Below are 14135 nucleotides of genomic sequence, written 5' to 3' on the forward strand. Positions count from 1 at the left end.
GCGTCTTTCTCAACCCTACTATAACAGATAAGGGGCCCTTTGACCCTATAAGGGGTACCCGCCGCCTAAGCCAGAGGCCCCTAAAAGAAGCCCCTACTGAAGATGCGTTGGGAGCACCCCGAATCGTTGCGTATTGCGTGCGGCCAGATCTATCAACCCCAAGTTAGATACACATACTGTTCCCTACAAGTGCTTCTAAAGGGTCTTTATGCTCCTATCGCCATTAGTGGTGTTGCTAGGCCACTTATATTTGCTGCTGCACAGACGTTGCTGTTACTGCACCGTGCCGCCACCGTTGAACTCTCCTCAAGTTGCTACTCTTGCTACTTTCGTCTTATTGCTAATACTTCCTGTTCCTCCTGTTGTGTCTAATGCTGCTGCTGCTGCACTTTTCCATGCTGCGCTGAGGAGCATGTTAACTCCGCAGGGGAACACTACAACCCTGGATTTTCGCGGAACATTTTTGGCGGCTTCTTTACGGCCTAAAATACAAACTTGGGAGTACAAATTAGACTGGGGGACCCCCAAGCCTGGAGTCTATGTCCCTGAGAGCCCCACGGGACTATCTACTGAGTGTCCCCTGGGGACGGCTTTTGGGGTCCGGGACACCCTTCTGAGTGGGCTGTTAAAGGAACCCCAAATGGATCCCTTGAATCAGTAGGGCCTCCCGGACTTGTGGCGAGCCCTTCGGACTGCTGGCGCAGAAAACGCGCCTGCTGGGCCCTGCAAAGCAGCAAGGGACGAAACCGAGACCCAACACGGAAAGCTTGAAAAAGTGGGAGCACAGACTGTTCAAAGAACAAAGAAAACAGACGAACAGCGATACTGAATAAGAAACTGCAAATAAGAAATAGATGTTAACATTCACATACAGAAAACACACACAAGTTGGCACACAGCCATGCGAAAATTGATCGAAGAGGCAACCGAAGTGATATACTGATACACGAAAGGGGTCAACGCGCAAATAAATTATATAGTAGAGAATACAACGGGACAATGCAGAAAAAGCGAACAGCTAGACGCATATAAGACAACGAGGACAGGAAAGCTAGTACACGCATGATGCTCCGTAGGAGTAGGGGCCATGCGGCACGAACAAAACGATGTGGAAGAACCAACAACAAACAAGCACGAAGTCCGAACATTCACGTGAAGCGATAAATGCGAAGCAAAAGAGAGACGATAAGCCCCCAGACTTTCCCCCGAGTTTCCTCCTGAGTTTCTTCCTCCTTACATGTCCGAGGCCTCGATGGCCAACTGTTTTCGTCTCACTTTGTCTGCTGCGTCTTCATCCCCCAAAGACAACAGCAAGCTGTCAGCCCTAAATCTGAATAGAGTCACAGCGGTGACGTGCACGCGAGCATCAAAGATTCAACAATAAAGGCAATCTGAGACGTCAACAGCGCCCGGCGGTGGGAGCTTCACAGTTCCTTCTGATATGGAGAGGGCAGGAGGTGGACCCCAGAAAACCTATAGAGCCCCGTCGGGTCAGTGGAATCCTATTCTCGCTAGCTAATTGGGCAAGTGGTGAAGTGGGCGAATGGCACAAGGGCGTTAGGGTCTGACCTGCTGTCTATGGGAAGAGCCTCCTCGTCTGGCACTGCGAAGAGGTGAAGGGTCTGAGCGGTGTATACACTCCAAATCCTGAAGAGAAAAACGAAAACTAAACGAAGCTGCTTTTTGAGAAACATTCCTAAGAACCAGCAAAAAGCATGAAAGAAAGAGAATACGGATCCCTGAAAGCAGAAACAGCTAAACCACACATATTCGCGCGTTCGTAGCAGCACCAGCAGCAACACCAGCAGACTGACTCTTCATCATTCCAAAACAGCTTATCTGTATAGGACCCAGTGACAGTTGCCAATGTCTCCAGGGGACACTCGGGCCTCTTCGTGCCTTTATCGTGCGTAGAATCCTTCTGCAGCACCTGGCCGAAGAGCTCATCGCGAAAGGCACCTCCATAGGGGCCCTGTTGGGCATCCCCAGCCACAATAACGGTGCAGCATACGTCTGGCCCCTCCACATGAAGGGGCCCTTGCCAATAAAAGTGGCGCCGACCCCACAAAAGACCCTCAATGTGCAGTTCAGGCAGTGAGAACGAGAATATCTCCCCTTTAGAGAAACAGACGTTTATTTTGCCTTTAAGTGTAACTACACACCGTCCAGGCTGATCAGCAAAACCACAAGCAAAAATACACAGATGGGCTTCCTCAAGATACGGTAAGAATGCGAGGCACTCTCAGTCAATGAACGAAGGTAGGCAAAAATGATGACCCTCTACCTTGGTTCCGCAGTACTCTCCTTAGTGGCCTTGTATATGTGGGGCTCTTTTAAAGATCTTCCATACCTGATAGTTTACAAGGAAAGATAGATGACCCCAAACCTGCGCCATAGACCCCGGGCTAGAGAGCGAAAAAAGGGTACTTGGAGGCCCCACGCCCGTCTGCTCCACGTAAACTAGCCAGCCTCCCTGAGAAGCCCCCAATTGGCCACGGGGAGTTCCTGCTGGCTCTTGCAGATGGCCCTGAAATGTCTCTCCTAAGTAGGCTGCCAGAGGTGGGGCCTGCCAGCATCCTGAAGATTCACACAGAAACTTTAAAACTTCAATGCCATTCCTAACCCTGGCCTACAATGCCGAAAAGCTGGAAATAGGTGCCACGCAAGGCTCTCAACGCACTGAGCAGCGCGACTGCTGAAGTGGAATCGGCTCATTATAAAGAAACCCGCTGCTGCTGGGTTTGCACTTCTGGAATCGTAGTACCGAAAGAGAAGTGGCCTCAGCAGAGGCGGCTACAACAACCACAAGGACAGCAACACGATAATCAGAGACAGACCTCTGTGCAAAATCGACACAGCGAATGCCAATGTTGCCTTAAATTTTTCTAGCGGGCCTCCAGCAAAGACTTTCTTGAGGATAGGAGGCCCCTGTGCCATGCAATCCGGTAGCAGCAATAGCAGCGAGGCAGCCCGAAGCAGCCCTATAGGAAGAGGGCCATTTGGAGGGAGCTGTGGACCTGCGAAGCACCTAAACTGTGAAGTTTGATCTTCAGTCACCTGCGCCTAGGCCTAATACTCAAGCATTTAGCCATGTCATAACTCCTCTGCTGGAAGCAGCCATAAATACACGAGGCACTGCACAGAAGGAGCAAGCCCTAGAGGCTTACGATCTAGGGTTTCAAACCGGAAGGGCTAGACTACGATTAATTAGGGGGTGATGATACCTCTGGGGATATCTGCACGCTGCCTTCGCAGCAACTTCATGAGAAGGCACCGCTGTTTATCGAGCTCTAGGGACTCTTCCTGCATTAGGCCCTCCCAGGCACATTTCCTCCAGCCGGCCAATGGGTATGGCCTTAGAACAGCAACATCACATCGACAGACCCTTAAAACCTTCTGGCTTTTCCGTAGTAGGTGCAAGTCTGACTATTTGCGGCTTTCCAAAGGAACTCTTTCGCCAGTTCGGGGACCTCACTTGCTTGCAGTGTCCTTGTACTTTTGCTTCGCCCGCTGACGGGCCAAAGACTCTGCTTCGAAGCCTTTGAGGGCCCCGCGGGCCTTGTAGAATTCCATGAGAGGCCCTACAAGGTTCATGCCGGCATTCTCTGTGCCCGTGCATGCAGTGAAGGGCCCCAGTGGTGGCTCTTCTGTGTAGACCTACACAAACCAAACAAAAAGCCCAGCAAGCATCTAACGGTACTTAGACGGGTTTTGGGACATTCCTAGAAGCGCTTCCCCAGAGGCTCCCACATTAGAGCTTTCAAAGGGATCCTTCCAGAAGAGCAAACCGTTCCTACAGACTCAGCACGGAGCCTAAGTAACCGCTTAGTAGTTAGTAGCAGCTGCCAAAGGCTAGTTGGTGTCTTGCAAGAGTGGCTAGGAAGAATAACCTACAGTATGAAGAGAAGGTGTCAAAGGCCCCCTAACGCCGTAAGATGTCGGGGGTCCCCCCGACTGGAGGCCTCTGCGAGCTCGAAGGTGGGAAAGAAGTGATCCCAAGGCAGCTTCTGCCTGCCTGAGAGTCAACAAACCCTCGAGCCAATGAGGGACATTCCGTGTACCCCAACGAAGTGCCCCTACCCAAGTGACGAGACAGGGGCTTTCGTCGGTTTCAACAACACATGCGTGAGTGCATGCAGAAGACTCTGAGGCGGCCTCAGACGCCATGCTGTTAAACATCGGAATGGCTTCGCTTTTCCAGGAGCGGGCATCCCAGGCAGAAGCAGCATCACGGGAGGCCCAGAGATTCTCCGTTTGCCCTTCCCGATCAGCATCAGGCGTCTTCTGTAGCCGGAGAGACGCCAAGCACCAGTGCTGCTGCTGCAACTCCTTCTGAAGCTGCTGCTGTAGCTGCTGCACTTTCTCTAGGCCGGTGGACAAAGAGTTACTTGGAACTGCAGGAAGAGGAACAACGAGGAGAGCCTCGAAGCCTCCAGCGCCATGGGAAGTCTCTTGAGAGGCCCCTTGGGGCAAAGGCTCCCAGCCCTGGGGGTGCCAGCATCTCAAAGGGATCAAGGCCCACTTCTTGATCACCTTCCACAGAGACTTTGTTGCAAAGGAACTCGCAGAATCGTCTTGAAGGCTTCCACGAAGTTCCCGACGTTCTTCAGGCAATGGAGACAGCTGGGAGAAAAGAAGATATCCGTTACCATCAAGAGACGCAGACCAAGATACTCGACGCAAGCGTAGGGGCACCCAGAGGGAGCCCAAAAATGTGATTAGGAAGGCTCCCAGAAATCCTCCCAAAGCTATGCCGCCCCAGCAGCAAATTAGCATCAGGTGCTCTAGCAGCCGCCCGAGCAACTGTAACAGCAACATCCCTGCTGCGACAGCTTTGTTTGTTGTTGTGAGCTCCTCGCTTTTCTGCTGCTGCAGCCCCCGCTCCTGCTGTGGCGCTTGGTGCTGGCGCTGCTCTTGCAACTGCTGCTGGATAAGGGGAGCTAAGAGCCAAGCAAGAAAGTCTGACAGCCTGGGGACCTCTCGACGAAGTGCCCACCAGCACAGAGAAGAAACAGTTCTCGGGTCACTTAGGAGCAGGTCCAGGGGCCTGAGAGTCTCGACATCCTCCATTAAGAAGGGGCCCCCTGCACCCAACGCCGAGGGATCGGGGGGCACCCATTCTACTGCTGCAGCACAAGCATGCACATCTCATATAGTGAAAAAAGTAAGCCCGGTGAAGGCGCCTTTCGGCCTTTGCTTGCAATGAGAACTGACAGCGGGCCAAGAATGGGAGGGCCTTGGCCACGGGAGGCTAGAATAGAGGCCCTACGAAGCCTGCCTAGGTCCTTTTTCAGGTGCAGCACCCACGTAGAAGTTGATGCTTACTCTTGGCTTCTGGGGGAAGCGCACACAACAAGACAGACTCTGGGGGCCCTTCTGCTAGGCACGCAGCCTTCAGTAGGGGAGGCGCCCTCGCTGCAGGGGATTCCCGTTTCCTCTGGAGGGCTTTGCTCCAGAAGAAGATAAATAAAATATACAGGGCGCCCCAGAGAAGCAAAGCAGCAACAGTAGCTGCTGCTGCGGCCCTGAATGCCTCAAACAGTGTGAGAATGGCCCCCCAGTACCACGAACGCCCCCCATTAGCCCTGCCTGGAGAATCACTCCAACCTAATATGCCTGTGGGGGAAGCGGCGTTCAAGATCTGTTTGAATAGTCCCAGGGGCCCGAAGCGTCCACCCACCATACGCCACATAAGAAGCAGAAGACTTGAGAAGCAGCATGCCGCACAAGCAGCGGACAGCACCACCAGCAGCAAGGAAACGACGAGGGCCCCCACCGCACAAGCTGCACACACAAGCAGAATCGTAACTGTTAAGCACTAATGTCTAGATTTTCGGACAGCTACAAATTCTACAGCACGCAGTCAGCGCAATACCTTCAGCAGAAAGAGATGGTCTGCATCCAACCCCTTCTGCCTCTTCAAGGATGTTCGAGAGAGAACGCTTTAGGGCCCCCATCTGCTGCGATCCCCGTGCCTGCTGCTGCACATCAAGGCCATCTTTTGCCGCGCATGCTCCCATAAAAGCCATATGCGGAGCTGCTACGCCCCTTCCTACGAAGCACCGGCTCCAAGGGCACCGCTTCATTAGACTCGCAAGGGCCTCTTTCAGGGGCCCCTGCAGCAGCAAAAGATGCAACCGGAGACGCAATCACTGGCAGACAGATAGAGGCTACGAGCAACAATAGCACGAAACTTAATACTTGGCTTGAGGGCAGTAGTAACGGCAAATACAGCGGCGGAAGCATCAGCTACAGGTTCGGTTTCCCACCTTCATTCCGGACACTTGCTGCTGCAGCTTCTCCGTTACTTGTTGCTGCAACATGAATAAAGCACAGGGCCAGGAGCAGGTCTCCCACGGGAAATGAAAACCAGCACAAGAGTTTCTGGAAGTAAGTGCTCCCAGCATCTCCAAAGTTGGCCTTTAAGTGGGACCCTGCGAGGTCCTTAAAAAGTGCCCAAAGGGCCCTAAGCAATATTGGATGCCTTCAAGAGGGCAGCAACAACAGAATGCGAATATATTACCTTCTTGTCATTGTTATTGTCCGACACAAGACGGCCGTTGCTGCCCCTGTAGCATGAGCAGCAACAGCACCGACAAGAACATCAGAGGCAGCAGCAGCAGCAACAGTCATAACAGCACAGGGATCAATCACACAGTCAACCATCTGCCCTGTACCAAAAATAAGACACACCCAGGACGGCAAAAAAGAAGTCTACGTGAGCCATGGCGCCTGAAGAGTACCTCTGGCTAACAGGGTCTTGTGCAGCAGTGCAAGCAGCTGAAGCAGCAGCAGACGGTGCCCCAGCTGCAGCTTGCTCTAAGGGCGACTCCGCAGGTTGAGAAGAAGCCACCGGCTCAGCTTGAGAGGCCGCATTGGAGGTCATCCTAACTGCCAAGGAGGAAAGCTCATCATTGTTCACAGGTTCCCCTGAGGGGTGGCGAAAAAGCACTTCTGATAAGTTGAAGGGCCGTCCTGGGGTTGCCAAGGAGTGCAGAGCTTTCAAATCCGTAGGCTGACCAGCCATATACTTGCTAGCATTGCTGCTATCCCCTGTTGATGCAGCTTGATGAAGTGTCATTAGCCAAGCGCGAGATTCTTCCTCGCTGGCGCCGCTGAGACAACACATATCGGTAAATCAAACCAATACTGTAAACGATCGACAATGCACCTCCAATACTGCATTCGAGCTAGCACTCCCTGAACCCTCACAAGCAAACCTGAGTGTAAGGCGTTTTCTTGAAAGAGTCTCCACGTAGAAGGCGAATGGCTTCTCTCCTAAATCAGTGGCCCAGCCAACCTAAGCATAAACCGTGAATCCTGGAGCCCTAACCCTAAATACTTATTCACTAGCAATAACTGTCTCGTTCTGGCAGCAGTAGCAGCTGCAACTGTGGTAGCTGCGACAGCGACACCATCAACAGGAATTTCCGAAGAGGCAAGTAGGTCGCATGCATCAACCCCAGCAGTAAAATGCCACTAAGTTGCAACCAAGCAGATATATTGGCAACAGTGATATTGAATGGAGCAACAACAGAATTAAGAGCAGCGGAAGACCTTAGCGCCTGTGAGGACGAAAGACTGTTTGGCCCTGGGGTCCCTGGGGTCGTCGAAGTACTGAAGTCGGTTTCCCCGAAGCAAAAAATAACGCAAATTCCATCGGCTGCCCCACAGACCATCACCTGCAGTGGCAATATTAGCAATATGAAGAATGCTGCTTCAGCAGCAAAAGTCTGGCATCCCAGCGCGACAGCATCGGCAGCGTCGAACGGCTTGGCATAGCCTAAACATTTTCAACAGCGGCAGTCGCAAGGGTTGCTGCACCCGCAGCAGAAAAGAGGCAGAGGAAACAGCCCCACCACGAGAGAAGGCCTTACACCCCGAAGCTACAGCGTGGTTCTCAACATACCTAATTTGTCCAAGTATCCGTGCCGTATCGGACTGTCTCGCTTCACGGGCGGGGGGGATCCCGCTGGACTGTCACAGAAGCTTCGCGCTTTCCATTGCTGATACTGCTGGTCTTGCTGCGGTAACTTTGAAACATTAGGGATACTTTGCTGCAGCTTCTGCAGCAAAGAAACACTTCGTGGGGACAACCGAAATGGCAACAAACTGTAGCCCTGATAGACATCCCAGTCGTCTAGGGCCTCTTCTACGACTTCCAGGCATCTTCGATGGGCTCCTTCACCTCGACCTGCCACGCCAGATGCGCTCTCGTCAGAATCTGAAGTATCGGCACCAGCTTCTCCCGCGCCATCCACCGACTCTGGTAAGGGGCTTGCTAAAAGGCTTCTTGGACGGCCGCTAAGTTCGTGCTCCGGTGCTTGTGCGCTTCCAGTGGAGGCCGCCGTGGCATTGCGGGAGAGAGAGGCCAGGACAGCTAGCTGTTCCCTGACGTCTTCCTCGAAGGCACGGACTTCTTCCAAAGACAAGTCATACCTGAGAAATCGAGCCCAAATTTGCGGAACCTAAACACGAGGCCCTCAATAGCACGGTTTCCAGCTGCACAGGGCCCCAGCAGCTGCGCATATTTTCGCTACTCCCAATTCTCGCCCCCCGCTCCGCTTTTTCTGCACCCGTCAAAAATGTGCTGCTTGTACTTACCACTTATCGATGCACGCAACTGCGCGTCTGTGGTAGTGTAGCAGTTGCTCTCGCATTGCTGCCACCACCCATCCTTCTATCTTTCCCGATATAATGCCGAAGTAGGGGAAGTCAATTTGAAAGCACTTGTAGCAAGTCATCAGGGGATATGCTGGCACCAGATCCGCCACAGGCGGGTGCGCTACCAATGAACTCTGTTCCTCTGAATGCGCTGGTCCCTCCTCAGAAAAACATGCCTCAGACACCGCAGAAGTTCCCTCAGAGGCATGTAATTCGCCAGATAACGTGACAAGAGAGCCCCCAGAGCTACTGGAGGGCTCCGTGTTGGCCTGTGGACGCTCTCGTGGGTCGTCCACTGTGCCTGCACGACTGTCAGGGGCATTCGGAGGCTGTGAAGCCCTTCTAGAGACTCCCCTGGGCCTCCGAGGTGCTCTGCGGATCTTAGGCGGCACTAAAGGGACATTCTGAATCCAGTCGGAGCGCAAAGGACCGAACTGCGCTTTTTCAGATTTCCACTTTCGAAATTCGTCGGACGCACTGCCCTGAATTGGGAGGCCCGAACAGAAAACACCAAAATCTTAGCATATTGCAAATACAATGAATGTTTGAATAAATGGAACGGGAGAGAAATATGGTGGAACTGAGCATCCATGGAGCATTGAAACAGGAAAAGCCTGCCCACTACGTACAAATATACTGACTGCAAAAACAGGAGAGCAGATACAATTACTGTATACTGAACTATCGGGATAAACCTCGACAGGCCGGCGTAGGTGGAAAAATGTACAACAGGCACCCGAGTGAGCATTGCAATAAACACATGGAACAGACTGCAAGTAGTAGTAGGAGAAATGATATGAAGGGCGACGTGCAGACCACAAGGCACGATAACGCACAAAAAGCCAGAGAGAGCTCCCCCAGTCCAGCATGGGCCACAGGGACCCAATAGAGCCAAAATGACACTTCAAACGGCTACCCCGGACTGTGCATAAGACATCCCGGGGACTACCGCTGCACAGCCCAGCAGGCCCCCCTGCGAATCCCCTAATTCCAACATACCCCTCTATCATTGACGATATCAATGAGGTCGACCTTCCTCATCCGCAAAGCTTCAGGAGGAAGGTCAGTGGCCTAAGCAAGAACAGGACACGCAACTCATACAACTCAAACGCTATATATCTTTCACAGATACTCCACATAGGGTACCGCGATCGCCGCGGTTGCCAAAGAAGATACATCAGCAGCTTCCCACAAAAGGATTACACGCTTCCCAGGAGTTGCATAAGCGGTAGCAGCAGCATCACCAGCAGTAGCAGCAGCAAAAGGGGCTTACATTATCGTCCGTGCAGACACCCACTAGATGGTTACTCGTGATCGAAATCTTTGCCCGCGAGAACTTCTCCGACTGCGCGCAAAAGCCGAAACTCGAGATGCTAGACCCTGCATTCTACCATCAGATATGTCGACAGGAGACTATATGTTTACCTCCCTACCTCATATTGCGTGCGAAGACGGGGATAAGCATTCCATCTGAGCAAAAAGAAACCCTCATATTCAGAGCTTCATTTTGCAAGTCCAGTGCGCAAAGCTCAAGCATCAAATTGCAAGAAACCATTTGTACACACGAAATGTTCAACTCCAAAGCTGTAATGTATAAAACTTAAACTCACGACTTTTCGTCAAAGGTGCAACTCCCTCTATCCACAAATTTAAGAAGCCATCCTGGCAACTTCCTGCGCAAACGCCGTGAATAGCACACCCAAGGTGTGGACTGGCGAACCCAAACCCTGCCGCCAAGCAGTGAACCGTGTCCTCGGCTCACTCTTTTGCCCTACATGTGCTTCCACGTCCTTTAGTCTCGAGCGAGTCACTCTGCAATTTGAACGATCCCTGAGAAGCTGAACGGTTCTAATGAAACTTCTACGTGGACTTAAGGTTCAGGGTTTGCCCTACTCCGCAAGGTCAAAGCGCTTGTGTGTGTATTGCCCCTGTTCGCCATTATTGTTGTAGTCTTCGGTTGCAAGTACTTCTATCATGGGGGCCTTTGGGGGTCCCCCTGTCGCTTTCTGCGCCTCCGCAGTCTCCAGCGCCGCCAGCGCCACCAGAAATATCTGACAGCGCCGGTACTCCTGTAGCCGCAGCAGAAGAAAGGCAGTGACATTAGTAACGGCAGCAAAAAAGCAGAAATATCATCACCAGAGGGGGGAGCAACAGCGCCATCAATTTCGAGGACGGCGAAAATCCCAGTGACAGAGCAAATGCAGGGTCCCCCAAGACATTCTTTGGGCCTGCTGTCTGAAGTTGCCGCATCAAGTCACCTTAGAACGCCTTTAACGGAGGCTCTCTAGAGAAATTATACGCTGAAATTCTTAAGATAGGTCTCTAGGGGGCCTCTACATGCGGAGCATGGTTGAAAATACCTCTGGAGTTAGGGGAAGGACGAGGCGAAACTCGACGACCTTCATTTTACCCAGGGAGATGCCAAAAGGGCCATGAAGAACAAACCTATGGGCCCGCCAGGTTCAGCCAAGCCGGCCTCTAGGCCTGGGGGCCCGCGAAGGACTCAGTGATGTATGCACACTGTAGGAAAGGCGGCAGGTGTTCGGCAGCGAGCGGAAGTCCGTGGACAACTAGGGGCCCACAGGCAAGGCTGCTTGTGGCTGCTAGCTAGCAAGTTCCGTGGAGACTTGCTCAGCCAGTTGGCAACCAACAGAGGCCTCCTGGGGGGCCCTCTGGAGAAATTCAGCGTCTTGCTGCAAAGCCCTTAGTGCAGCACGTCGGCCGCACGGAGAGAAGTGACTGCCTTCATGAGGAATATGCTATTTTTGACACTAATTTCTCAAACGTAAGCACTCGAAAATGAGAAATTTCACATTTCGCTCGCGGGGCCCTCCAAACCTCAGCTCAGCGACTTATGGGGGGCCCCTGGTCAAACCGGTTGCTGCTAACGAATGGGCCGTCAGCATTTCTGGAATAGCCCTCTGTTTATTCTTATCTGTGTCATTAATCATCTTTGCTTTTGAATTAGATGGCAGGGACCGCCTGTCAAGAGCGTTTTGTAGACTGGGGGGCCTTTTGGTCCCTAGTTTGCGCTTTTGTAGATTCCATGAAGGCGCCATGCTACGTGTTGCCATGTCTCTCGTAGCAGTTAGGCTACTTTCACGAAAAGTTCTTTCCTGTATGAGAATTTGGATACTGCTCTGTGCAATGCTAGGGGCTAATCAGGGGTTTGCGCAACTGGAAATTAAGAAGCTCGGGAGAGTCTGCTCAGAAAAAGGAGCTGGAGACTAAGAGGGCCAAGGGCACCAGTCTAGGATAGCTGGGTAGCAGTTTGTGGTCTCAGCGGGGCAGCTCTTTAAGAGGATTCAGAGACTTCGCCGCTTCGCCGCTCACCAGTATCAGTGTGAGCCACTTTCACCCCCTAGAACATTAGAGCAGCCCTATTTATTGAACATGCTTCGTGCTGGTCGCTTGTAGAATTCCAGCAAGAGGGGCTGCGGTTGTTGCCCTGGAATAACGCCTCCAGCGTTCCATAGCAGAGGCTTGTCTGCGCGCGCATGGCACTGCTTCAAGGGCCACATACGGTATTTCCTTGTCTGCATTAACCCATGAGCTGCCTCTATTTTGAGTCCTCGTTGTAGCTTCTTGTAAGGCACAGTTTTGAGTGCCCCAAATGGCAGCTGCAACTGCAATAGCTGACTACAGTAAGAGGCTGGGATTCCGGGAATTGGCTAGCGACGTGGGGTGACGGGGGTCACTATTCGCAGGGTCTGAAAGATTACTGAGAAAAGTATATTATTAAAATCAGGATCCGGCTAGAGTTAGGTTAGAGAGTTGTCCTTGGCCTTGGGGGGACGGCTCTACGCCTGACAAGGATGACTGCGATACACGGACGCACGCCAGAACTTCTGTAAAACAGTGATTCCCATGAAAGCCTTTCCCAACAATGACGCCGGCAACGAAAAGAGAAGAGAGCGGAGAGGCAACGTGTAAGCGGAGGCTTCTGTAGTCCAGGCAATCGAGGACGCGCTTCTTGCTAGAAGGAGGGCCGTTTCTCAAAAGAAAACGGGTAATGCAGAGGCTCGGTAATAGAAATTCGAAGCACAATATTCTGTGCTCAGAAAGGTGTAATAGGAAGCATTTGGCGAATGTCTGCGAGCACCAATAGGGGTATTGTGAGAGGACTACACGCGCAGTGCCAGCACAACGATTCGAACTTGTGGTTCTAGCTTAATCTACAGCTGCTTTATCGTAGGATTAAGTGTGAGTGTTCAATGGTTTTGGTCAGAAAGTTTGACAGCTTGTAAATTCTGGAGTAATCTGAAAACTGTGCAAGTTAACAACTACACAGAGTCGACGTCAAGACAAACTCAAGCAGTACTGGTATGAGGAAGAAACGCCAAGTTAATAGGGTCATGGAGTGCTGCTCCTAGGTGCTGGAAACATATACCTGAATGAGACTACAGTGCTTAAGAGGAGCTTCGACAAATTCTTTAACTGCTTTTCGTTCGCCGTTTTATCTGGGTGTGTTTGAGGCATTGAAAACTTTTTAGCTATGAAGAGTCCGCCCATGTTGATCTTAAGCACCCCCACATATGCACAACCCAGATATTAGGTAGTTCTCGTATCCACAAGGAGCCTATTCTCGTCCTGAGTAGTGGCTGATGAACAAGATAAGCGCGACAGACGGCCATCTGGCGTTCTACTTCCAGGAACTTATCTTTGTATGAGTTGCTTAAGGAACTAGGTAGAAACTTCCCGGTTGCTCAAAGTGGCTTGCTAATGTTCTGTGACTGATTCGCAACGTCACCATGTTTCCAGCTGTTTCCGATTTTAAGCGAATAATTTCCGCTTGCTGAAATTGCCCGGATAATCCCGTTGTTTGCCGGTCGCTGCCACGACACTGAGCAGACGAGCCCTTGCTCTAGTCGAGGTCACCATTATCTCTGCTGCTCCATATCTACCTCTTCTGGCGCCCAGTGTGCCTAGCTAAAAGGATGATTTGGGAGTCGTTTTTGACACAAGATTGTTTCGGCTTCTGTTATCGTAGCTATGTCGCTTGCAGTTCAAGGGCCCGGTCCTATCCTAATCTATTGCTCTCCCGTTGTACAGCTGAACGTGCATGTCTTGCTCCGTCCCAGCTTGTTGCTCCACCGGGTAGATCTAAATTGACTAAAGTGTCAAATACGCCGCTGAAAAATTCCCGCAAAAGCCCTTATTCAAGTTAGCTGCGTCTGCCTAGCCCTAATACGTGTCATTAAGAGCAGCTAACTTCGGAGCGCCTCTAGGCAGAATACTACGTACATCTAAATGCAGATTTTAAAGGCTAGCACAATGTTAAAGAAGGCCATGACTTCCTGTACCTCCAAACGGAACTAGCTTTTCCCCAGTGCGCCCCTGTGATGCAGAATGGAACATTCAGCCCCAACCCTGGCCCTGCAGCTAGGCCATCTGCTCATGGGCCTTTATCGGGCTCACCCGTCTCTATAATGTACACATACAACTGGAATGTCGCGCTATTAGATCCCTTT

The 14135-nt window shown here is 51.8% G+C and overlaps 1 protein-coding gene across 1 annotated transcript; it reads right to left on the reverse strand.

The window, feature by feature from the left end:
• Nucleotides 1-566: 566 nt before the first annotated feature.
• ETH_00013855 (phosphatidylinositol transfer protein beta isoform, putative) lies at nucleotides 567-11069 on the reverse strand (the record flags this gene model as incomplete). Its single annotated transcript, XM_013378135.1, has 25 exons — nucleotides 567-723; nucleotides 1238-1330; nucleotides 1570-1647; nucleotides 1815-2170; nucleotides 2351-2577; nucleotides 2838-3017; nucleotides 3225-3355; nucleotides 3476-3657; nucleotides 3895-5126; nucleotides 5326-5589; nucleotides 5728-5784; nucleotides 5876-6116; nucleotides 6270-6314; nucleotides 6524-6569; nucleotides 6744-7115; nucleotides 7221-7300; nucleotides 7558-7682; nucleotides 7910-8439; nucleotides 8605-9146; nucleotides 9664-9735; nucleotides 9938-10009; nucleotides 10098-10134; nucleotides 10275-10337; nucleotides 10558-10733; nucleotides 11025-11069. The coding sequence occupies 25 exons, from the start codon at nucleotides 11067-11069 to the stop codon at nucleotides 567-569; spliced, it is 5403 nt and encodes a 1800-aa protein (XP_013233589.1).
• Between the last annotated feature and the right edge of the window lie 3066 nt (nucleotides 11070-14135).

Source organism: Eimeria tenella, genomic scaffold (assembly GCF_000499545.2).
Source record: "Eimeria tenella Houghton genomic scaffold, Eth_scaff74, whole genome shotgun sequence".
Classification (NCBI taxonomy): domain Eukaryota; phylum Apicomplexa; class Conoidasida; order Eucoccidiorida; family Eimeriidae; genus Eimeria; species Eimeria tenella.